At 33.8% G+C, this 27,056-nt stretch overlaps 2 protein-coding genes and 1 pseudogene across 2 annotated transcripts; 2 read left to right on the top strand and 1 right to left on the bottom strand.

The window, feature by feature from the left end:
* The first annotated feature begins 5,630 nt into the window (after positions 1 to 5,630).
* LOC128228099 (uncharacterized) lies at positions 5,631 to 8,020 on the top strand (annotated as a pseudogene).
* Positions 8,021 to 9,335: 1,315 nt separating this feature from the next.
* Positions 9,336 to 12,287, bottom strand: LOC128228094 (uncharacterized). Its single transcript, XM_052939200.1, has 4 exons — positions 12,172 to 12,287; positions 11,385 to 11,522; positions 10,966 to 11,114; positions 9,336 to 10,186 (listed from the first exon to the last, which is right to left on the bottom strand). Exons 1-4 carry the CDS (start codon positions 12,285 to 12,287, stop codon positions 9,336 to 9,338), a joined length of 1,254 nt encoding a protein of 417 aa, XP_052795160.1.
* Positions 12,288 to 22,979: 10,692 nt separating this feature from the next.
* On the top strand, positions 22,980 to 25,672 carry LOC128228732 (putative nuclease HARBI1). Its single transcript, XM_052940210.1, has 3 exons — positions 22,980 to 24,359; positions 24,770 to 24,877; positions 25,311 to 25,672. The coding sequence occupies exons 1-3, from the start codon at positions 23,698 to 23,700 to the stop codon at positions 25,519 to 25,521; spliced, it is 981 nt and encodes a 326-aa protein (XP_052796170.1). The 5' UTR covers positions 22,980 to 23,697; the 3' UTR covers positions 25,522 to 25,672.
* Positions 25,673 to 27,056: the final 1,384 nt, after the last annotated feature.

Raw genomic sequence — 27,056 nt, 5'->3', positions numbered from 1 at the left:
TTCCTTGTTGGAGCTAATGCGACGAAACCATCAGATTACCTTGAACACCGGCCCCGAAATGCATTTTCGAGTTCTTATGCACATAAGATTATTGCATTCCAAGTTATATAACTATACTATAAGGCAACACTTAATTATTGAGCGAAAAAAAACTGTTTCAAAACAAAGTGAAACGTTTCACTGGTATTTATATAACAGGGAATACAATTTCACAACATTTACCATATAATATCAACAAAACAGGAACACTGCCCGAACAATACAAATGACCGAAATCAGGTTTATTTTCTGACCCTTCGTGAGGCAAATCTCAGGAAAAAACTTGATTGTTTTTTTATTATCATCTACAAGTAAGACAGATGTGCATGAGTTTATTGGAATAAATCAGGCAGACACAAGACGATGTTCTTGTTTTTTCGTAATATTACTAGTGGATAATTTCGTAGGCAGCTGCTACTTGCCAAATGCGATAATTCCGAACATCAAATACCACTAGCAGCTGAGCATTAAAACATATTTCGATACTGTTAAGGAACCAACAAAGGCGGTGCGATCACAAGATAGCTTTTTCCAGAAAATGTGTTTTCCACATCATTTTCCACATCATTTGATACACAAATAGATCCGCAAAAATGGATATAACTGAATAAAACTGACGCAAATGTCGTTGTCTACAGCTTAGTATCATTTTGAACTCTGATCAAAATACAGGTTTGCTGCAAATATATGATGGAACTTTTATTGTTAATACTGTTGAATGCCGTAACATTGATGTTTTTATTTAAATTCGGGGGTTCACTTGGCCTACGGCCATTGTCATTCCCAAAGTAATAAAATCATTAAGTCGCTAGGGCCTAGATCTTAAACCTACTGACATAAAACCTTATAGTACTACTAGTAGTCCATCTAATGATTATGAACAATATGCATACAAAGTTCGTGGTATCTACAGCCTGACAAGTTATTGAATGGCGACTGCTTTTCGAATTTGGTTCCTCAACATTGAGCATTGATCTATTGCCCTCGAAGTCAGTAGGTCTCATATACTATCCTACTGATTCAAACAGACATGGCAAAAGCAATTTTCTATCTACATCCAATCGGTATGACTTCATTAAACTACCTGTTTCTCGCGCAGATGCCTATAAAACATGACATGTTCTGTGCTGTTCTTTCGTGACAAATTCACTCAACCATTTGTTCATTAACGTCAGTGGGAATTGTGCATAATATTATCAAGTAGTCTTTGAGAAAATATCAATTAATTTAGTACATGTTGCCCTTTAGTTCCGAAGCATAACAACATTTTTATTTATCATCATGCAAATGCGCCACTTACAGATGACATAGTATGTATAAACACGCAATTGATGCGTTAATTTCAATAAAAACGTCGTGTTTCTTGTAGTTTTAACAGCCGATGCAGCTTTGTGTCTATTTTGATATATCGTGGATTCGGTGTTTAACACAGTATTATATACTAAGGTCTTACCAAATAAATAACTTCATCGGATTTCCCGCACCTATTTCTTCAGATAAAAAAATATTTTCTTTTTTTTCACTTGCGCCCGCATCATCTTAAAAAACAAGTATTTTTTTACGGGCTAATTTGTTAAGTGGAATGAAGCCTTTTCAATAAAACACCTGCTTGTCTCAATCATTTAGCCTCTCTGATCAGAGTCAATGACGTCAAAACTACTACTTCTACTACCATTACTACCATTCACCACTACTGCTACTGCTACTGCTACTGCTACTGCTACTGCTACTACTACTACTACTACTACTACTACCATTCACTCCTACTACTACTACTACTACTACTACCGCTACTGCTTCTGCTGCTGCTGCTGCTACTGCTACAGCTGCTGTTGCTACTGCTACTACGACCATCATTACTACTGCTACTACCAATCGCGGTCTCTTCTAATTGACTTTATGTTGCTTATGCTGCTTTTGTATCTGTTATATATCAGTCTTATACGTTGTATTCTTTAAAAAGCGTCTAAAATAATCCATAAGTGCTTGTGGATTTTTTTAGACGCTTTTGTTAAAAGAACACGGTATAATAATGAGTGCTTGGTAATGACTAATTTAACACAAATTGAATGATGTGTTAGATGTTTCTGTGATGGTGGTGGTGGTGGCGGCGGCGGCGGTATGTGACCTCAAAGGTACTGCATTTGGAAAATTGTTCGAAGATACTGTTTTGACTGGTCAATTTTATTGTATAATGACAATTCATAATTAAATCGTTATTGTGTCAATCGTTGTTTAACTTTTTAATGAAGAGTATTTCAGATCAATTCAAATTGGTGATGAAAGCTTCAGCTGAAGACATGATTCAATGACTTAATACAAGCACACCTGAAACCGACACACATTGTCACATGGAGAATAAATTATTCTAGGCGCATGGTAACCGGAAGGAGATAGTACGATGATGAAAACACGACGGTACGATGATGAAAAACCGACAGCACGATAATGAAAACGCAATTGTACGATGATGAAAACGCGTTAGTAAGATGATGAAAACACGACAGTACGATGATGAAAACGCGATAGTACGATGATGAAAACGCGATAGTACAATGGTGAAAACACGACAGTACGATGATGAAAACGCGATTGTACGATGATGAAAACGCGACAGTACGATGATGAAAACGCGACAGTACGATGTTGAAAACGTGATAGTACGATGATGAAAACACGACAGTACGATGTTGAAAACGCGATAGTACGATGATGAAAACGCGACAGTACGATGTTGAAAACGTGATAGAAAGATGATGAAAACGCGACAGTACGATGATGAAAACACGACAGTACGATGTTGAAAACGCGATAGTACGATGATGAAAACGCGATATTAAGATAGTACGATGATGAACACGCGAAAACACGATATTACGATGGTGAAAACACGAAAGAACGATGGTGGAAACACGATAGTTTATCGCATTATCATCATGGTACTGTCGTATTATCGCGTTTTCGTTATCGTACTGTCTCGATTTCATCATCGTACTGTCGCGTTTTCACCATCGTAGTTTCGTGATTTCGCGTTTTCATCATCGTGCTATCGAGTATCGCGTTTCAGATCAACACATTCATAGGCGATGGCCCTAACGGCATTCCATAGATGGGAATTCGGATGGCAGTTACAGTAAAAAGACAGTAATCAATGAGTCGTCTATGCCTGCAACACCTGTCCAGGTAGAAACTTCAGGTATGTATTTTTAACTTCTATGTTGGTTTGCTGCTATTATAGCAAATTTGTTGTTTTTTCTGTAATATTTTTTCTTCAAAAATGTACAATTCATGATTTATGCATGTTTGTTTTTATTTTACAACAGATCAAAGATTAGTATTTATTTAATTAATATGCAATGCATGTACGGTAATAGAAAAATAAAGTTTGGCTCAGAAACGAGCACCGCTGGTATACCTGCATCTTCCATGTTTTTTTTTGTGTTATCATAAAACTGTTTCAGTAATGCATACTTCATTACCTGGTATACTACAATGAACATTTATAAATGATATTGCTATTTAAAATTTCAGATTCCTCCAACTAAGCTGATCATGAAATTTCTGTCCCTGTGAGGCAACGAGGGCGTGCTCGTGGTGGAGGCATTGATCGCCGATGAGCAAATAGTCGTGGACAGTACGATGACGCTAAATATAATCCTGACTGACATTTGCATGTACTTCATGACATGCCATGAGTTTTACCATTCACACAAAAACATTAAACAAGCCGAAGCTTGAATTGTGTATAATTTGTAAATATTTGTTAAAAAGGAAAAAAACGGTGTCAGAATGTGTAATTGGAAAAAACTATTGATCACACTTGTTGTGAATAAATGTTTGTAGATTTTTTAAATGTTCATGTGTATATTTAAACTGTATATTGAAATCATCCAAATGGTAAATATTTATGCTAATTGGTTTTTGTCTATGAAAGAAATATTACATAATTTTGTATTTTCTTGAAACATTTTTTTTGCTATATATTTTCCATTACTTGTCCAAATTTGAACAAGATATCTAAAAAAATAGGGAAAATATGCAAGTTGAAAAAAGGTAGGCGTTAAATTCTGAAGCCTGAAATAAACTTGGCCCTGGTTCGAATTTCTGTGAAATATTTGGTGCCAAAATGGTTTACAGTACGGTGTAGGTTTTTTGTAAATTCTCTGAACTTAAATTGCTATCAAGCTACCACGGCCAATCGTATAGTCATTGCAAGAGTGATAGCTGAAGTTTAAATTTGATTGCAAATGCCTATATTCACTTTGTGAGTTATTTTTCAAATCACCTTGTCTAGTCATATCCATGGCATAACATATGAAAAAGTATTTTCTTACTTTGGCTTACATATTGGCACACATATCCCTCTATGGTGCTAACAATTTGTATTAGTATAAGTTCCTGCTCTTTGGATTAAAGTTTAAATAACTTGAAATAATGAAAACATTGATTGACTTTCACTTAATTTTGCTTAACTAAACACTTTGGAGTTGCTTTGTTGTGAAGGTATCCGACGCTTAGAGAGATGTTAGGTTCGATGGCCTCACGAAATGGACATTCGTACTGGAAACAGACTTGACTGTGATGTATATTACCTCTCAGGTTCAACTTTTATTACAATGGAGCTAACAGAAATATAAATCATCTATGAGTAAATACTCTGACCACACGCAAATATACGAGACTTTATTGTCTATGCGTTAAAGGTAACGGGGTTCTACTATCAGGGCAACATAGCTATATGTGCTATCAGTCTTTCCCAAACGGAAATATTTTTCCAGTGTTCATTATACCTCGATAATCAATATAATATTATTTAATCGATAAACAACTTTTGAAACATTGTGAAAGTGTTTCATAACTCCAATTGACTGCTCTTTTTACAAAGTAGCAAACTACTGTTTTTGGAAAAAGAAACGCCATTTTCACCCAAGCGATATATATCATACATGAAACCCTCTAATTAAAAAGCATCGAGCTAGGATATCATTGGCAGCAACTCTTTAAATGCACGTTGATAAGACGCAGTCGGGGATTGAACGAGAAACCTTCCGTACACGGATCGAACGCTCAACTCATCCTTTTCAAATAGATGAAATTTGCGTTTTTATCACACACTCCTGATTACGAACCCCGACTGATAAGTATTTGGTCATCTATCTTAGGTCATTTGATTATCCCAACTACCGCTTTTTATTCTTCCAACTATTGTTTTGAGAGTGTTAAATTTCTCACTAATTTGCAGTTAAGAGCAACAACGTTAGTTGAAGAGACGATGAAAGCAAACAGTTTATAATACAATGAAAACTACAGAGACACGCCCAGAAGTCGAAAATTCAAAATTAAACTCTGTCTTTAGGCACTTGCGGAAAGGCAAAAATGAAAATGAAATAGAGACACAAACAGATAAACAACATATACGAAAAACAAACATCAAAACACAGATTAGAAAAGCGTTACTAACAGGTAATGGCCTTACCTCATTGGAATGGTAACTGAAACACAAGTTCACCGTAATAGAGCATGTAAGTCACGTCATGTGACCTCCGAGAATTAACGAGAGTTTGCACTTCCGGGTACAAACAAACTACGATATGGCGCTGTCAATTTTGTACTGGTCGAGATACGTCGACCGTCATGTGAAGCTTACACGAAAAAGTGAAGCAGCGGTAGAAAGCGGGAGAGTATTACGATTTTCCATCGATGAACTGAGAGTGATACAGGCAAATGTTCAGGCAACCATGAGAGATACGTCGTATTTTGTCCAGGTAAACAAACATCATTTTGTGTATTACACATTACTGTACAGTCAACACAAAATCGATTCATTCCGGTTCATAGTGCCTGCTGCCTTGGTTAATATACCGTAACTGTTACTTTCAAACGAAAATGTGTGTTGAACTACGTTTTAAATAATAACAAGTACTTATTGATGACTATAGTGATGTATTACATATCTTCTCTTCTGTCCATCTTAGGGTTGAAAACGTTGAGTTTGAGGGTGAAGTATACCTGTCCATTCATGTATATATATGATTACCCTTATGCATCTATAAAATATTGTGTATTTATCAAATATTTACTTATTTATTGTTCATCGACATATTTAAATATAGATCAAAACATATTTGACAGTTGACAGAAAAAACCACAGGGGGCAGAGGCAAATTATTTGTAAGCTTTCCTATCCAATATGTATATATAGAGAGTAAATATATATATACTCTCTCTCTCTCTCTCTCCCCTCTCTCTCTCTCTCTCTCTCTCTCTCTCTCTCTCTCTCTATGATATATATATATATATATATATATATATATATATATATATATATATATATATATATATAGGCTAGGAAACTTAAACTTAGACTTTATGTTTTGGTTTTCACTGTTTTCATTTAGTAATGCTAAAATCACCCTATACAGTATGTATTACATTTATAGTAGGCTCTTCTGTGTTTTCCCCCAGATATTCCTTGAGCAAGAAAGCAATGGTGCAGTCTACACGTTGCCAATGTCCTATGGCTGAGTATAAATGCCATCATGTAGCAGCAGTCTTGTTGTTTGGGTAAATATTTTAATCACTTTTGTCCAGGTGTGATATATATTTTGAATTTAATTAATTTTTTATCCGAAATATCCATATGTACATGTAAAAAGCTCTTAACTTTCAGTGATATTATTCTTTGCTATATCTGGGACAAAATACAGATTATTTTACTCTAAGGCTATATGAACATTACTAATTGAGACTAAAAATACATTTTAACTGTTGAACGGAAATCATAGCAGTGATTTATCATTTGAAATACAATAATATGTCTCCAATAGTAAAATAACTGCTTCTTAAATGTTGTTCAGATGTGGTCATCATTGGTAGATTTGTTTGCAGGTACAAGAGAGCTAGCAAAACAGATATAAAATGCAGTTGGCTCAAACATCCAAAGTCAGCACCTCCAAAGACTACAGTTACAATGACTGACTTATATCCCCCAAGGCAACAAGAGTACAGGTAAAAATATTATAATTACATTATTAATATGAAATGCTAACATAAATTTTATTGATAAACTAGTAGAAATTAAGATTAAATACCACAATTTGCAGATACTGCCTGACCCATCAGTCATGTTTGGTATGATTTGAGCACGACTGGTAAAAAACTTGCCTAATCTACAACAGCAAAGAACCAAGTTGACAAAAAAAAATCTTTGGTCTGGTAAAAGCTGGAGGTCTGTATCGATGTCTGTTGAAAATGTTCTTATCCAGGACTCTTAAGAGGACTGTCACAGCAGACGACATATCATTTCTATATAACTGCCTAGGGCAGTTAGGGCGTTTCACAGGTTGCGAAATTGTTGGAGTTAAATGTTGATTTTTGTTTCTGTTGTACAGTTGGGATTGAATAATATGTCTGTTCATTGACGTTGTCATTTTTATTATTTACCATATTTTGATACTTTCATTTGTTTCTTCTGATAAAAAATGTTCTGCATTCAAAATATTTGGTCTAAACTTTGATAAAATTTTCTGAAATTGCAAATGACAAAATAATAATGTTTAGTATAATAATTAAATTAATATTGATAAACAAGGATCTTGTAAATTAATGAAACCTATTCACACGATTGTGCATTGTATGCATGTTATTTATGTAATAGTTAACTTTTGCAATTTTCCTTTAATTAATGAAATTTATTATTTACTATCTACTTGTAGCTTTACACTGGATTCTGTTGGAGGAACCCAAGCCGCCACAACTTCCATTACCACTGATTGAAGATGTGTTAGTCAGCGAAGGATACCTTTCATCAGAAGATCCACGCACATATTTTAGGCGATCACTTGTTCTGTCCCAGGAGAAGATCACCCAGATAGCCTTCATGACAACCGGGTAGAGGGAAAACTCCCTTTGGGCAGCCGCCAGAAAGCTGCGATTCACTGCCTCCAACTTTGGACAAATAATTGCTGTTTCCAAACGATGATTTTCAATATAAGTGAAAAATAATAATTTTATCTCTGGATTGTTGACACAGAAAAAGGTGGACATAAACTGTAAACACCTATCACAAACTGTTTACTTGATTTATCGCTTGATGGAAGATGTTGATGCTGGTTGCTTATACCATTATATTTCAGTTAACTATCAACTACTATTATTTATTTAACTTTAAAGCTGCACTGTCACAGATTGATGTTTTGAATTGTTTTAGTTCTGTCTTGGAATGAGCCAATTTTTGCATTTATAAATGACAGGAAACGAGTGATGTAAGACTGCTGACAAAAGAGCAGATCGCCGTTTTCATATTTACGTTTTCAAAATTGATGTACTATGGCTATAAGCGTTAATATTGCTCGAAGAGAAATGAAATTTTCGGCTGTTTTCCAACCAATTAAGATATGTTCTATAGTGAGTTATCTCTTATGACTGAATTGAAGGCATTTATTCCAAAATCAGCTGATTCTGAGACCAAAAAAGAGGTCAAAACTGTCAGTCTGTGAGAGTGCAGCTTTAAGTAATCATTTTAAATAAAAATGAAACAAGCATTTTTTGTTCATAAGACATGATCAAAAGACGGCTTTGTTTTTTTTCCAGACTTATCTCCAGATGGCAGGATGTGCTCTCACATGACTACTGGCACCAAATTCAGGAACAGCGTCGTATTACTGGCACTCAGTGTTGTGAGTTGGTTGTTGGACAACGAAAGACATGCAAATTGTTAGAATATTAAAAGACAATTCTTGGGCAATTAATATGTCTTCTATGATTGATTTTTACTTGTTGACATTTTTACCATCTCTTAAATGATGATATACTTTATTGAGTTTATTTTCTTCATGAAAATGATGAATGTACTATTGTAATAGCTGACACTGAAAATGGACCATTGTCAGAGTTTGACACTGTGCCATGATAAAAGATAAGATATTGAGTAGTGTGTATCACATTCAATGTTATTTATCAAACAATGCTTTAACAAATTTCTGTCATCTTTGAAAACTATTTTAAAGTTTGAAAATTTGTTAATTGAATCAATTATTTTAAACAAAAGGGAAGTCCTGCGATCATTACACAAAACTCTTTTTGTACAAAAAAGCCGTATCACATGGCGTATGCACAATTTATCTTTTTTCTCGTTTTAAATTTGACCTTATGCACAGAAATTTGGTGTGTTACATTTGATTGTCATAAATATAATACCGCTTTTTTAAATTTCATAAAGGTGGTGTTTGATTATCATGCACAGGACACAAACTGAAGTAAAAGAAAGATCTTTTCATTTAGTTGTTTAATATGTTTTACTCCAAAATCTCATATTTATCAGCAATTTCCTTCAATAATGGTGCCTGAAGGTTAACCAAACAGCAACATAGTTGAAATATTTTGGTTGACAAATGTCTATACTGAGCAGGAATATGATTTAAAATATCATATTTTTTTATTCTTTCGTTTGCTCTTTCAACATGGATTCTACTTCTTCCTATTTTGAAACACAATTCAGCCTCTTCCTTAGTAAAATGTCCTTTACTGGATAAAAATGGTGGAATATTTAAAGAAACACCAGCTGGAAGTTTATCAAATATATTAAATCCTTTGTCTGCTAGAATTAGATCTCCAGGCTGAAGCTGGCCTAGAACATGACAATGTTCGACTATTGCAGCATCAGATGTGGAACCTGGATATAAATCTGAACTGTAAACAAGTTCACCATTTGGAGCAACACAGGTTACAGCCTTAACAGTGTGTCTGCTTTTGTAGCTGCTGTAAGACAGCGACTGGCTGTTCATATCTGATGGCACATCATGTATGATTTCTGTAGCATCCATAGCGATTCTAGCAGAGGTGAAATCTTCAAATAATTTTGGCATGGAGCCTTTGCATTTCAGCTGGCTTGGAATTCTTACTGCCTTTAAAACACCATCATGTAGTATTTCATGCAATACAGATATGTAGGTGTTGATAACGTTAGACACAGTTGCCCTGCTGGTATTGAACCGGATAGCTAAATCTAGGTCCTTACAATTCAACCTTAGTTTCATCAAAGCCATCAGAAGTTGATCCTGAATGCTAAAGCATGTGACTGTCCAACCAGCATAATAGTTGAATGGGGCCATCCTCTGAACCATGCTCGCCAGCACTTGAAAAACATCTGTTGGGAATGACGTGTACAACAGCATCTGCAAAACAGTGAAACAATATACTGTCTGTTAATTCCATGCAACTGTTGTATATTATGTTACGATAAATGATGTTGGGCATTCAGTATATGAAATCTGAGTATCTGTCAAAAAGTAAAAATGTTTATGACCAATGTAAACAACACAATTGTTTTGACAATAAGAGGCACTTTAAGTACTTTAAAGGCAATATATGTATTCATACTATTTATATATTTATCATTTGGTAGATGTCCTTTTGATAAAAACAATAGTTTTGTTTCATCGAGATATCAATCTTAATTCATATTGTCAACACAAACATTCCCCATTTTCACTCGTGAAAATATTACTTTTGATGTTCACTTGATTAAATAAATCGACAGTTCAAAAGTTTTGATTTCATTCTCTAACTCTGCAATCTGCTCCTCCAGCTGTGGAACTGAAACATTTTGTATGACAAAAGTAACTAAATCTGCCTATGACACCTGGGAGTAAAATGTTTTTGTCCAAGATGCCCCTGGAATGGCAAAAAATAAGAAAAACGAATATTAATTACAAATTGGAACATTCTATATAAAGTAAATTTGTTAAAATATACTTGTAAATGGTGGACAAAGTAAAGGACAACATAAAAGTAAAATGATGCAGGGATTGATTTTTGAATTTTGTTGTGACAACTCACATGAAATAATATATTCAGGAAAAATAAGGAGATTGACCGCGTTCTTTTTTGAGTCTGTAATATTTGTATGAATACTAAAATATGTACCAGATTTTAAACACGCTGTAGAGCCTTCCATATCATCCATTTCTGACAATGGCTGCTTTATGTAGCTATGATCATGGTTGCTGCCAGTGGCTGTATCAGGCACGTCAATTTCTGGTTCCACAGCCTCTTCCATCTTGCGTTTTGTACGTCTGGATAAAAAATTAATAGATAAATGAAATGTATAAATATCATTTCAAATAACAATTACAGACCTTGTTGCAATTTAGTAACTGTAGTCTAATTATTTTAATTATACTGAAACTACTAAAAAGCACATTATGATTGTGATATTAATCACAGTGACTATGATTTTATAAGGACAAAAAATAGTGTTATTATCGTACGAGGAAGTTCTGTCTAGCATACGCTGTGAAAAGTTTTAAAACAATAACACTACACAACATATTCATTAAATTTACCTTGTTGGGGTTGGCAGGTCTTGAAAGCTGCCAACATCTTTACTGAAGCTGAAGATGGTTAGACCATTCTCCTTCTTCCCATCAACAAAATGACAGCTACATACCCGGTCGTTGCTGTTATATGGATTGTCTGCTCGTCTGAAATGTTGTCATGAATACGTTTATAATCATACTATTGAAAATACTGGGACAATCCAAGCAGTTGAACATTTAAACAGTGATAAGGCGTCCTTGTAAGAACAATTATTTAAATATGTAGATATACTGTACAATAGTAAGACTTAAACTGCTCAGATTATACAACTCAACCAGCACTGTCACTACATCAATAAATGACGTGTGGATTTTAGGCCATACACATTTAGGTACAATTGAGTATCTCACTTCTGTCAGTAACGTTTTAATTTTTGTTAATACAATTAAGTAAAGTAACTGAATCAAGTAACAAAATGCACTTTTCAATGAAAATTTATAAGATCTTGCCACCATACTGTACATTACAAATATATGAACGTGTCTCTTTAATTGAGATGGGTGGGGTAATGATATTAACAGATAGACGACGGTTATGTTTAATTAGTTTTACCTTCGTTATCTCGTAGTATTCGCACTATTGGTGAATCAGCATGGAAAAAGTACACAACATATCGTGTATCTTAAATTCAACTGTTGATGAACAGTAATAAATAGCAAAGGTCATTTATGTCAGCAACATCGTCTGATCGACTGACAAAATGAACATTATTTAGTCACAATTAGTGTTTGTAGACAAATTTTTTGCAATTACCTGCATCTGTCAATCCATTTCTTTCTGTCCTTGTCATTAGTCGAAAACCTGTAGAGTTCAAAAGCCTGTCTGCCCCCTGTGCGATGCGTACAGCCAAAAGCATAACAATACACCATTTTCATAAATGGCGGTGATGTACCCGGAAGTCCGAAACCGAACGTGAAAGTAAAACGAGACTTACGCGCCCTATACGAGTCGAATCGATTAATATATTTATCAACGTTAGATGTTATGTATCCAATCATTTGATATTATACAAAATCAGAATGTTACATTACGAAACTTACGTTCAGAGGGTTTTCGTTTCGTGTGTTAAAAGGCGGTATATCGAAAAATACGACGAGCGACACAATCCATTAAATAATGGATTGATTGCATCGCCATAAGTGAACACATGTGTACAGAAAAGAGCGGCCAAAAGCGATCATGACTTTTCTTACGGTGCATACTTATGTTACTTTAAAGTAAACGCATATTATTTTCTCCTACAAAATCGAAATTTATTCTGTTTATTCTTATTAAATGACGTCTATCATCATTTCACTTCTGCTTGAATCAGCTGTGATAAGTTTTCTCTTACTTATTTAGAACAAGAAAGACATACAATCCGCAGAACTTATTTCAGCACTATCAACCACAAACGTGGGAAGGAATCTATCACCTGTCTTTATTGATACAGAGTATTTCTTTCATAAAATAAACGACTGTCTAGGGAAAACGACACGTCATTTTGTCTTCATTAAAAGTAAATTTATAGATACGCCGTTGTGGTAGGCTATAAACCTCCCACCTTATTTCCATATTTGCTGCTAGAAGGGCTTTCATTGTCCTCCACGTTTTGTCCATAGCCATAAACAACAATATACACTGAACGTGTCGTCGCTGAAATAAATTAAAAGGGTCATATCCCGCAGATTTTTTCTGTTTGATATTTGAGACAAATCCACAACCTTTTACATGGAACGTGAAAATTACACGACAATACGCAAATAACTGTCTATTCTCCGAATGTAAACACATACTACTCCTGTTCATTCGAATAGTTTCTGAGACAGGATAACAAAAAGGACACATTTGTTGTGAAGTAAAAGCAAAGCATGCTAAATGATAAGTAATTGCATCTGCAGGTTAAGAAAGGTTATTATTTTCTTTTAATGTAACTTCTGTTTTTTTTCTGTATAGGTTTTGTTTCAAATATGCTTCTCACTAGCTTAACTTGACAGAAATGTTCTAAATAGTTTCTAATGGATCTGTATCATTACCTTATGACGTGGTCGGTGTTGTTTTGTACATGAAATTGCACCATAAATCTTTCAAAGAAACGACATTTTCCCGGTAATTGCAACAGCCGGTCAAGCAATGTGTCTATATTCCTCTCTAGAGGTGTCCGGATTCTAACAACCGATTATACTAAGTAAAAAAGATAGAACACTGGTAATAAAATGTTGATTTGCTAGGGGAACAAATTGCGGGCTAACATATTATATATCATTTCTGAATATAATGTTTTCATCCTTTACCGATTGGAAATAACACAAGTCACTGCAGTATATTATGTCTGTAAATATCACGAGGGATAACATTTTATTGTGTTGATGTTTATTTATTCTCTGCGCTCATGATTGCTTTTTTATATCAATTTATATTCAATAGTTGCATCATATAGGCCCTGACGTGAGTCTGAGGTCTTCGAACAGGTTTTTTTCAAATACCTAGTTAAGTATGTTTTACTCTTTTTTGATATTTCTATAGGCCCTGACGTGATATCTGAGGTCTTCGAACAGGTTTTTTTTTCAAATACCTAGTTAAGTACGTTTTATTCTTTTATGATATTTCAGGAAGGAACCTGCAATATTTCAAGCTTATATAATTTTATTAACAAATTATATCAACACACGGGTCTGATACATTAATATTAAAGCAAAGCTGCTTTGATGCCACGTACATGACGTTGTTGCTGCATAGATATTATGGACTTTAAGCCGAAAGCGTACAAGTCCTACTACGGTAAGTATGTGTGCAAAGGAATTCTTCATTTCTTTGTCGGAGTGATAGGTATAACAGAATTGGGCACCTCTGAACCTTTGAAATAGGAACCAGAAAGCTTGTCATGCATTGCTCATATGAAGCGCATGCAGGCCGGCATTCAAATTGTACATTCTTTGGGTGGGGTTTGATCTCCGTTAACCATTGAAAATCAATACGGAAACACCCGAAATATATGTTGTTTTTTAGATCGGCATTTCCATATATGGATAAGTTTGTTGATAGGTTAAAAATAGTTATACATTTGATAGGAGCGTAATTCCATTACTGTGCATTACAGTGTGTCGCAAACTTCTTTTTGTCATTTAAATAATTATTGCACCTGGCAAATTCACAAAGTATCGCTGAAACTAAATATATATGGAATACTATTTAAATATATTAATCCACATTTTAACTACAATAAAATTGATGAAAACTTAAAGTCAAATTTGGACATCACTTTTTAACTGGGGCCAATAACAAATCATACTCCCAGTTTGGAAGCTGAGCAGATAAATCTGTTTAAATCTTGTAAGGTGAGTTTAAGTCAGATGCACTTAAAAACTTCATGACTGATCGATCTGCGCGTTCCAAACGCGTTCGGAACGTGAATATCAATCATAGCAAGGTAGTTCCCCGATTTACGGAGACTTTGTACCAGTTGGAAAGAATTTCCAAGAATAGTAAAATATATAGAAGTTGTACGGTATTGAATTGGTACGAAGTCTCCGACATCCGTTTTCAACGCGCTATTCACAGATCTTCTTTAAGAGTTCACATTATAAATCAGTAGATTGATGATTTTATACATTGTTAAGATTATTCTGTTGTATTGAAAACAGTATGTGTTATTGTCTTTAAAATCTAAACAACACATTGTTTCATATTAAACATTTTGCAACAGGTTTTTTCAACTTTATGGGGGTTATGTTATTTTTGTAACAAACAAATAAATAAATATATTCTTAATATATTCTGTATTCTCACTGAGATGTTTTGTCAGAGTTGCCTGACTACAAATAGATGTACAATCAATAATTGCTTTATGTGTAAGGGTAAGGGATCCCTTTGTTTCATTATTATTAGGAATTGAGTTAATATTTGGCCATGATTTACCACCTAATTTAATTAATTTCTGCGTTTTTAGTTAAAGTAAAAAATACAATTAGTCCTGATTGTAATATTCTTCTGTGCAGTCATTATAGTTAAGTGATAATATTTTGTTTATTTTTTGTTTGTTACATATTCTACTAATGTGTTTGTGTACTTTATCTCAAATGCATAGTATCTCTATCTAAGTTGAAATGAATAGGACACATATTGATATATATATAGTTAAATGGATAATATATAATGTATACAGTATTATTGATGAAGTTTGTGTATATATAAATCAATCATCTACAGCAGCAGAACTGCTTGTTATTTAAAATGGAATGAAAGACCTCCCAGTTGCATTAGCGTTTCCCTTGCACTTCTAGTATGTCTCACTTAGTCATTAAGTGAACTTTAACTATAAAATGTCTGGCAATAACACTTCGAACCCGTAGGGGCAGCGCCTTAGTTCATATTATTATTTCAAAATAAGAAAGCTGTAGATTTTCCTTCGTAACGAAATACGAAACATGAAATACCAACCGTTAATTAACATTGGTATTGTATGTTAGACGTAATAGTGCCATTAAATGACCGATTGCTATGGCAACCCATTTGGTAATAATGCATACACACAAAACGTTACGTTTGTCATAATACACATGGTTGAGCATAACGCTCAATGGACACGAAACATAACTTAATGTCAATTAAATTGGTATTTAATTGGAAATACAACCCTTTTTGTCCGAAGACCCAAAGTGTATTGTCTATGTCATAAATCATATCAGAGATTATTTTATGATTAGGAACAATTATAAACTTAGGTCAATACTACAGACCATGGCCACGTAAACAGATTTCCATCGAGCGTAAGGCACTAGTAAGGCTAACGGTTTAAAATTGTGTTAACCCTCATAGGAGTTCACCGATAACAATCCATAAAAACAGACTATATAGCTCAAGTTTTCTGAGAATTTGAAGCAATCATCGAAATACGTGTGAATCCAATCCGATAAACTGTCTACATTCTGATTGACTGTTCTTTCTGTGAAATGAAATACTGCCTGTAGAAAATGAAAACAATATTCCTTGTCCGAGAAAAAAACGTAATTGACAGATATATTAGGACAAGGCCTTACGCTAGCTGATTTCCGTTAACCGAAACTCGTTATATATTTGTATTTGCTACATTTAATCTTTAATCATTCACCAATCATTTAATATTATTGCGTTTTCTGCTTTAAAATGCACAGTTACAATCTTGTTATCAGTAATTAATATCCTTCATAAATGAATTATTTAGTTAGTAGTTAAAGGTTAATCAGTCAAATTTGATGTTTGTTATATATGTGTATATTATGATTTTTAATAAGAGTTTCACTTTAAACAAACTGAGCTCAAAAATAATCAATAAGGGCATAAATTGTACCGCATGTTTAACCCTGTTTCCTGTTAAATATATCGATATCACTCAGGTTGTAAATAGTTTAATTGGAAACAATAAGTGCTAAATTGACTATATTCGAGCGATTTATATGTTATTTCTCATATTAATCATAAAACTTTCTTGCTCACACATTCGACCTTTCTAATTTTCATTCGTCAAATTGCGGCGTAGTAATTTGGTTATGTTTTCACGCTTAAAGTGTTTTCGTTATTTTTCTGGAATATAGATGCACTTTTAAAACTTCATTGATTATTGTTCATAAATTGTTTGCACTAAAACGACCGAATAATTAACCATATTCTAATATAATAATTAACCTCTATATTTCATTATTTTGGAAAGGAATTCGTCCTCAAAACCCAGAAGGCAAGTAATCTCCAAATACTGTTATTAAATCCATGGCTTCAATGAGATTCCAGCAATTCACTCAGTCTTTTTGCCAAACCGGCTGTTGGAATCATTTTTTTAAAGTATAGAAAAAACACATTCGGATTAGCAATCAGCGATATAATTTTGTACTTAAATAAAATAACTAAATAAAGTGACTGTTAACATTTTTTCCTCAGTTTATGGTATCTAAAATCCCTGTTTAAGAAGATTTTCCGCCATACGTTTACCACGATAGCTGGATTTGTAGCAGTCATCGAATGCATACTTTAATAAGATTTACCTTTTGCGTGTTATTCTTATTAAGGATTGTTGGGATAAGAGTGAGGCTAGTGCACATAAACTGGTATAAACCCCCAGTAAATTTAATTTTACTGACTGTTCCAAGGCGGTACCTAACAATTCTTGATTAACATACCTAGTGTACTATATATAGTATATGTATGCACTATGATGTTTGTGGAGTTTTGTGCTGTTCTTCCATGTTTCTTGTTTGTGATTTTTTGTTCTGGCTTTGGCGTTTACCCAGTGCCATTAAACCGGAATTATGTTTAAACTTTTTTCATTGACCTAATTCCACTTCGTTCTCAATGACAGAAATGTGTGCAAAGGTCAAGCAATTATAATATTTAAGCCTTAAAATACAAATGACAAGGCATTTCACCTTGCTTTAATGTAAAATACCACAAAACATCAATTGCTAATAGCAGATGATGCAGAGTGCACGACAAAAACATGTCACACTGATGCATTTAATTAATTACAATCCCGGATATTGTTAAATATGTCATGAATTAGAACAACCTTCTATATTTAGGAATATGAATTAATAGCTACTACATTTAACATGATCTTTATTCGGATATTATCAGAAATGATTACATTATAACCATATCGCTTGTTTTTTATGGCGGAAACAAATGGCACACGTTTTGTGTGTTCTGTAAATTACGTCTTATTTAAAGTGATATTTTGTTCTTTTCTTTAATTGTACACTAGCTCAGCTAAACTGTTTTGTAGAACTATTTTAAAACGAAGCTAATTAGATCATAGACGGTTGAAGTCCTAAGCTTCTCGGACATGGAATCTTGTAGCTGTAGTATTTGTTATGTATCTGTATACTTCAGACTGAGCATGTATATATAACAATACAGTTACCCATAGTTGTTGGTTTGCAATCGTTTTCGTAAAACATAATATTTATGGTAATGGAGATCTTAAGGTCTAACTAATCTTAAGTATTTATTGAATGACAATATTTAATCGGCATTTTAATCTGTAAGATGTACAGAGTGTTTCAATAAAACCAAACGTTGCCAAAAGGGAAAAATCACTAGCTTGTTGCGAGTTTGTTTCACTGAATTATTTTTATAAAATTGAACCATCTGTTGAAGGTAAACGGCAACAATGTGATCTCAGGGGAAATAAACTTATTTTAAGTTAGAATCTTCCCGTTGAATGGAAAGTGCTCAATCTTTTGCAATGAGATGAAATAAAACATAAGATAAAGTAAGTTAAATAAAGGAACAAAAAATAAGAAACACATAAAACAACTTACACAGTCCACACTTAAAATAGATTAATTAATAAAGGGCTTGAATACCAACTGTAGCTGACCTTGTGATGATCACTTCGTGTGGCTCCTATTCCAGTTTATTATTATGTTCTTCAATATGATAACTGCCAAATATTCTCTGTCAAAGCCGATTTCGATCGTTCTTTAGAATGGTATTTGTATGTCTTTCATTACTGCCCTCTCTTTTCAGAAAACAATGCACGAAACAGTAATTAAATTATTTCGTTACCTAGAAGCAATAGCTCAAGCACCTACTCACTCTGAAGGATTGTTGCTTGTAACTTCGCAGTGGCTTCAGGCTTCAGGCCAGGTTATGTTTTAAATATAAAACGTTCATGTTGTGTCAATATTTGATAAACATTCATCAAAATGATTTCGCTGTCTGAAAAAATAGAATAAATAAAGCAAAAAAGGCATAAGAAACAGTATATTAAACTATCACAACTCCATTATGTTGAGTTTCTTAATTTCTTATAATTCTTCACATTATGTGCGGCAAATGAAGTAGTGTAAATGTACATTTTTATGAGTCTGTTGTAAGGTACTGTCGTTAGAGAAATGTTACATTACATTGTTTTAAATCGTAACATTTTGTTCAGTCCTCGAAACGGGCTAATCGGTCATTCGTCATTTAGAAATGTATTTAAAAGAATATAATCACTCGTACAAAATAACAAAATAAGTGTGCATGCCAATCAATATTTAAATGGCAATACAAAATTACTGTCTACATTGGGAAGCCGGCTAAAGACTGCCTTTCTGTCTGATATAGGCTACCAGAACATCATTTTTATTTTTCGTTAATAAGAAGCACGATAACTTTAAATTTCAAACTTAGACTTTAAACATAATAGGGTATACGCACGAATGCACATTTACACACACACACACACACACACACACACACAGCGGATACTTTTCATTTCTAAGCAGGTTTTCTCCATGCACAAACTATTTGAAATTGTTGGAACAAACATGTGTTGTGTGCATCATACAACGGGCTAGACATAATGATATTTTAGTTGCCGTAGTCCATTTTACGTTGTTAACAGTTTCCACTGAAACCGCAATCATGTTCAAATACTGTATGCAATATTCGTGCATTGACATCTCAAGTGTATACAAACGCTTTCAACGTCTTCTTGTTTTACCCAGTCCCTTTTAAAAATACCCGATCATTGAACTGTAAAATATCTTTGTTTCCAAATATGAACTATTTATCAGGGTTTTTTCCAAAGCATTTCATGTACGTCTCATTCATGGCTAATGTTCTTCTGCACTGGGTTTCATCTGCAATGATCCAAGGATATGCTTTCGACATGCGAGAAATTTAGCATTTCAAGAAAAAGAAATGTATTTGATGTTTTGCATCAGTAGCAATTTATTTAGAACGAGGTAATGCTTTTGACGATAAACATGTGTTTTTATCATTGGGCATAATGTGTATAAAACGGCCCATCTTTTCTCCTAATTGCAAAAAAGAACTGGAATTTCGTATATTAGCCAGCGCAGTCACTAAACTAAATTATAAATATGTGATTATGTATGATGGAAAATCTCGTAATCTCCGGTAAAACGAAATAGTAAATTCGGGAAAAGAAAAATTGGTAGAATGTATTTTAATTCTTTTAAAATATTTGTCCAAAATACAGAACATTTTGAAAGTTTGGACCATGCATTAAACATATGACAACCAAGAAAATGTTAATGAACATTAGTTTAAACATATTTTTTTCATCAATACATGTCCAATACAATGTAAATCAAATACAAGTACAAATGTTATGAAACGGATGAGAACGAAAGATAAATAAATCTTATAATGTTCTTCTCCAAACAATTTGTAGAGTGCTTTTTTAAGTGACGGACATTATATAAACTCTGTATAGATGACAAAATGAAAATCATAACGATGAATATAAAATAATAGAATGTTGAACTAAATCTGGGACATATGATAACACGGTTACTTAATTACTAGTATCACGCAATATCGTTAATTGAATTCAAACGGAGAAATATAGAGTTGAAGAAGGAAAGGTTAGGTGGTTGGTTTAGGTAATACACTTCAAGTGTCAATCAATCTACTTAGCTTAGAACTATGAATGACATTACAAATTTAGTCTGAATTCGATACAAATGTTGGGTAACTAGTCAAATCGTTTGGACAATTGAATAAACAGATGAACAGCATCAAACACTATCTTATTTTGATCTTCTGAAAGAGTTTCATCACCATAAAGTAGGTTATGAAGAGTTACTTCAGTCAGCTCTTCTACAAAAGACAGCATTATTCGCCTTTGATCTGTAAAAAAGAGGACAAATTAGGAGAAAATGATAAGATGTTTCCTGAATTCCACACGAGCAGAGGGGAGACGGCACGATATTTCTAACAAACAGGTGATGATTCAGTGAGCTGCATTCATTGCGAAGACGTGTGTGCAAGACTTGTAATCGGCGCTTACCATAATAAAAAAGATCATTCGTTTTTGGGACATCCGACTTCAGATAAGTTTTAAATGTCAATCAATTTTACTTCGCCTGGGAGATTATTCCATGCAGATATAGTAGAAGGTAGGAAAGAATTCATATAAAGTGAAGTATTTGTACGAATGCTAGATATGTGTGATGAGTTTCTTAACAATCGTGACGAGGCTTGGCCTACTGTTTGTGGAACGAGGTCAGAAAGGTAATCTGGTGCATGACCATTTTTCATTTTGAAAAAAAAGAAGAAGCTTGTGTTTTTCTCGCCGAGAACTTAAATCCTCCCAACCAGATTCAATCTTAAGAAGTCGCAGGGAAACAAGTCGAGTACAACCAGTAACAATACGTGCACACTCAGTTTGAATTTTATCAAGTTCATCCTTGTCATATTGAGTACAATTACTCCAAACAACATCAGCGTATTCCAAGATTGGCCGTATGAATGATAGATAGGTGACCTCAAGAGACCTCCTATCAAGTTGATAACGGAGTCATGATATTGACTCTAGACCAAGCCTTTCCAATAATATAGTTAATATGAGAATGCCAATTTCCTCCATCAGAAAAGAAAATACCAAGGTGCTTGTGTGATTCCACTACAGGGATAGCAATATCAAACATGTACAGAGAGGGATGTATTGGTTTGTTCCTATTTCGAGAAATAACCATTGATTCTGATTTGTTTGGATTAAACTTGACCAGCCACTTTTCAGCCCAAAGACTTATTTTATCAATATCTCTCTGTAATTGAACAGCCCCCGTCTGTGGGGAATCCACTATAAAAAATAGACTAGTATCGTCAGCAAAAAGGTTAATAGACGAATCAATTTCGCTAACTATATCATTAATATAAACAAGGAATAAAAGAGGGCCCAGAATTGATCCTTGTGGAACACCTGCTTTAATTGATTTTAAGTCAGATGATGCTCCAGGAATAACAACGCGTTGTCGTCTGTTTTCTAAGTAGTTGGCGAACCAAGATAATAAACTACCACACACGCCAGCTCTTTCGAGTTTATAGAGAAGACCACGATGCCAAACTTTATCAAATGCTTTACTTATATCAAAGAAAACAACTTTTATTTCGAGACCAGAGTCGAGAGCTTGACAAAAGCTATTATATAAGTAGGTAAGTTGGTTTACGGTAAAACCCCTGGCAGAATGAACATTATAATCTTACTTCAACAAGAATTCATTTAAACATATACTAAAATGTCTTATACAATCCTAGCGGTATTGTATTAATAATTGTGTCTCGCTCGTAGGTTAAAAGGTGCCATATATTGAGCCTTATGTCAAAATTGTAATACAAGGATATATTGTGTGATGTGGTTATATATTTCATTGAGATGTATACTTGTTATTAATTAAATTATACGGTTATTCGCCAGAACGAATACAAACAAAGTATTATTTTCTCGATTCGGCTTTTTGTAATTACAAATATATGTTTAAACTAGTTCCGAGCCACGAAATTACATTCCTTTTTTCACAATTTTAAGTAAAATAAAGGGCAGTCTATGCCACTTAAAGAGCCCCACCTTCTTTTTTATTAACGGAGTTTGATTAGGTGATAAGGTTTCTCAAACACTTCGGCATATTTTTTTCCAAAATAATGTTTTGACAAATCCCCATCAGGGGTGGTATTCAATATAAACCTTAAGTCGATCTTAATCTAAGGACAATGTAAGATTTCCTTAAATGGCAAGATTTCCTTAACTTTTAACTTAAGATGCAAGGAAATACTTAAGTCGTTCTTAAATACGGCCTTAACCTTAGATTCGTCCTTATAAATTAAGGAAGCATACAACCTACCTTACAACAAATCTTAACTTAAGAACGAGCACATTTTAATCAGTTTTGCTTGTTTTGTTACGCGTTGTATTCGACGCGTGCGGTACGGACCATTTAACTTCAACCTACAACGCTTCAGCCAGTACAGGTACGCTTAATTTACGGTATTTATTGATAAACTCCATATGTTTCGTACCTCCAACGATCGTACCCGTCAAAGGTTGTATTGCTCTGTTTATATTGTTTTTTTACTTCTTCTAGTATCTGATTGCCCTATTGAATGTATCATTCAGTATATCTTTTAACAGTGATTCAAATATTTTGATCACTTATTGATATGTGACCTTTTGTTCAGATAAAACTGTAGAGTAACATGTTTTCGAGATCTATAAAAAACGATTAAATACACTCATCCTTGAACATCTCTAATAATTTGTTCAGTACTAGCTATATAATCATACTTTATTGCAGATATTTTTCTTATTATTTATTAGCTTTTTCTGAACTTGTAAAATATATAATGCACAGGCAATTAATTTATGAACTACAGAGTAATTCAGTACAATAACATTGTTAATGCATTAAATGGTTTATTCCTAACCAAATTTTGGACCATTATTTAGTGATATCTATAAGCCATCACTGACGACAAGATGATTTGTTTCTATTTCAGGCCATCGATCGTGCTCCAAATTTGAATGATTTGACAGAAATGGAAATTATTCAGCGGTACAGATTTGACATGAATGGCATCTTATATCTTGAACAGTTAATCGGGAATGGAATCACCCCAAAAGTGAATAGAAATAATGCCATAAGTGCCCGGCAGAAAATATTAATCACATTAAGGTACTTAGCAACTGGGCCTATACAATTAAATGACAGTGACTTACACAAAGTAAGCCAACCAACTGTTTCTAGAGTTTTGACTAGTGTCATTGATGTCTTATCATCGCCAGATATTGTGAGACAATTTATTAGATTCCCAACAATGGATGATCAGTTCAGGCGAAACTCATTACAGTTTCAGGGAATCGCCCGATTCCCGAATGTTATTGGAGTGATCGATGGGACCCATATTGGAATTAAGGCTCCTCATGAACATGAAGAAGTGTTTGTGAACAGAAAGGGTGTTCATAGCATAACTGTTCAAGTAGTGTTCGATCCTTTTCATAGAATTATAGATGTAGTTGCGAGATGGCCAGGATCGGTCCATGATAGCAGGGTGCTCCGTGAAAGCGGTTTATTTGAATTGTTTGAAGGGGGGCATGCAAATGGATACTACTTGTTGGGAGATAGTGGATATCCAGCTAAGAGATGGCTGCTAACCCCCTACCTGGCACCCCAGAATGCAACAGAAGAAGGCTACAACCGGTATGATTTCAGGGTATTATTCCCAAAGTAACATTTCATCCCTCTTGTGTTATATGTAACATTTGGGTTATAAATATGATTTTTAATGCTAATTTGCAATATATGCTTAGTAGCTAATCAATGGTGAATTCAGCCACATGTATGCATTTAATGTTATTTTAATTGTAGACAAGCATATAGAAACTTCCTTGGAATAAATGTATGTTCATAAATAAACAACATATCTTCAGTGTATTTCTTACTTTCAGTATACAGTATTTCCAATATATTGCATGCATGCGGTAACAGGATTGTATATGATGATTTTGTGAGATGAAATATTTTCGCAATTGATAAGTGTATGTAAAGAACAATGATACATAGATGCAACTTATGACATAGATTTGATGTGTACATTTTTTATATTGCAGAAGTCACAAAATCACACGAGCTCTTGTGGAGAGATCTATTGGACAACTTAAGAAAAGGTTTGGTGTCCTCCATGGAGAAATAAATTTGGAGCCACAAAAAGTTTGCAAGTAAGTTTCTAGGGGAAACCAGGGCATGGAGAAAACCTACTTGTTCTATTTGGTGACTACAAACCAAACTTGCATATACCCAGGCTGGGAATCAAACCAGGGCTGCCTTGGCAGACATTTAAAGAGATAGTTGTCAAAAAGTTCACGCCCTATTAAATGATAAGATGATAGCATAATGATGAAAAACAAGTTACCTGAAGTATATTATATTTCATTAGACTAGAAATATATGAAAGCATATGTCACTCTTTACCATAATATATTCACTATCATTTTATTGAGTTTCTTGTCATTGTCTTTTGTCAACTCTCCTTATGTCAGTGGGAACACATTATAATGCATTCATTTCCATTGTAAAAATGTTAAACATATAAAACTATACTGCAGTAAGAAACCATTTACAAGACTTGCTAATTGCAATATATTCTTTCAGGGTGATTGTAGCATGTTGTGTTCTGCACAACATCTGCAAAGAGAGAGCAATCCCTATTAACGGTGATGATGATTCTGATGACGAGGATGATAATGCAGATGATCAACTGGCACAGGGAGTGCAGCAACCTCCAAATGTGGCGGGGAATAGATTCAGGGATCATGTTGCAGCAACATATTTCAGTAATGATTCTTGTTTTTGCTGTTGTTGAAAGAACCTAGTTATTTTAAAAGCCTTGCCTTGATTATGTCATAGGCTGTGTCATTGAAATGCAACACCTTGGTAATTTCTAACACCTTGTAAAATATACTTCAATACAATTTGGTACACACTTTACACAGCAGATATTAATATCTACTTAAAGGTTCATAACTCTTGCTCTTTTATTTCAAAATCATACTCGTGTCTTATTACACAAAACCACGTATGTATGTGTGATTTTTGTTTCCTCTGTGGCACTCATGCATACCTTCTTTTGAAAGTTAAAATATACATATATATGAATTTAATGTTTTAAATATTTAAATGTATACTACATTATCTAAAGACTTATATTTTAGCAAACAACCGTGGTCAGTTTCTCATCTGTTTATATCCAATCAATGTTTAAACTACAAGAAGTATTGGTCAAAGTACAATGCATATATTTCATTTAAATCCAGTAAGCTTAGTTTAGGAAAGTTGAACCATTATGAAGTCATTGTGTAAATCAGAAATGGTCAGAACTTGCTCAAAAAATTTAAGGCCAAGTTAAAAGTTTACTCAGACAATTAGTAGTACTAAGGGAGGCTTATTTAATACACATATTGACATCAAAATATTTTATTATGAAAACTTTAACAAAATTATACAAATACCACCAACAAATGCCAATTTATTATGAAAATTCAAACAAAATTAAACACAATTTCACCAGTAAATGCCACGATATAGCTTCAGGAAAATAACATATTTTGATTAACATCTATGATCAGTTTTAAGTCTTTTTTCCAAAAGCTGGACTTCAAGCTGGAGTTTCCTCTTTTTCAAGGCCATGATTGCCATGCAGGTGCTGCAGTGACTGCAGCCGTTGTTGTTAGTGTTGTTGCTGCTACAACTTTCAGAACAGTTGACAATGTAACTTGTGGAAATATCCTGTACCGGCTGTAGTGGCTCCTCGTACAGTCTGACATTAAGAAATAAGAAATTATTTACACTCAGAGAAAGCCTTTGGTGTAATAATGTTTGACTTATGTTTGTTATTAAATACGGTATTTAATGAAATTCATATGTCATAATTATGTATACAATTTTTGTTCTTACTCAATGGTATGCGAAGGCTGTGAAGGTGTCTCCACTGCACTGCAATTCGAACTGAAAGCAATTAAAAGCAATTTAAAAGTGATACAAGTGTTTTAAATACAATTCAATTTTAAACAGTCTGTAGATAAAAGAATGGTTTACATTTAGTAAATGAAATACCTTTGCATTTGAAGTATGGTGCTGTCCAGCCCACTGCCTAATCCTACAATGTTGGGTGAATTTTCCCCAACAACTGCCATAACTCGTTCTGTCACTTCAGACAGTTTCACAGGATTTGTTCCAGAACCTGAATAATAATGGTGTAACAACTCCATTAAATTGATTATATGCAATTATTTAGCTTGTAACTATATTTATATAATAATCGCTTGTACCAAAAGATTAATCTAATTTTGAATATTCACAGAAGTGTTCGAGTTGTTAAAAACAATTGTTTGTTAAAAC

This window comes from Mya arenaria, chromosome 3 (assembly GCF_026914265.1).
Source record: "Mya arenaria isolate MELC-2E11 chromosome 3, ASM2691426v1".
NCBI lineage: Eukaryota > Metazoa > Mollusca > Bivalvia > Myida > Myidae > Mya > Mya arenaria.
This window is presented reverse-complemented; position numbering and strand designations above follow the sequence as displayed.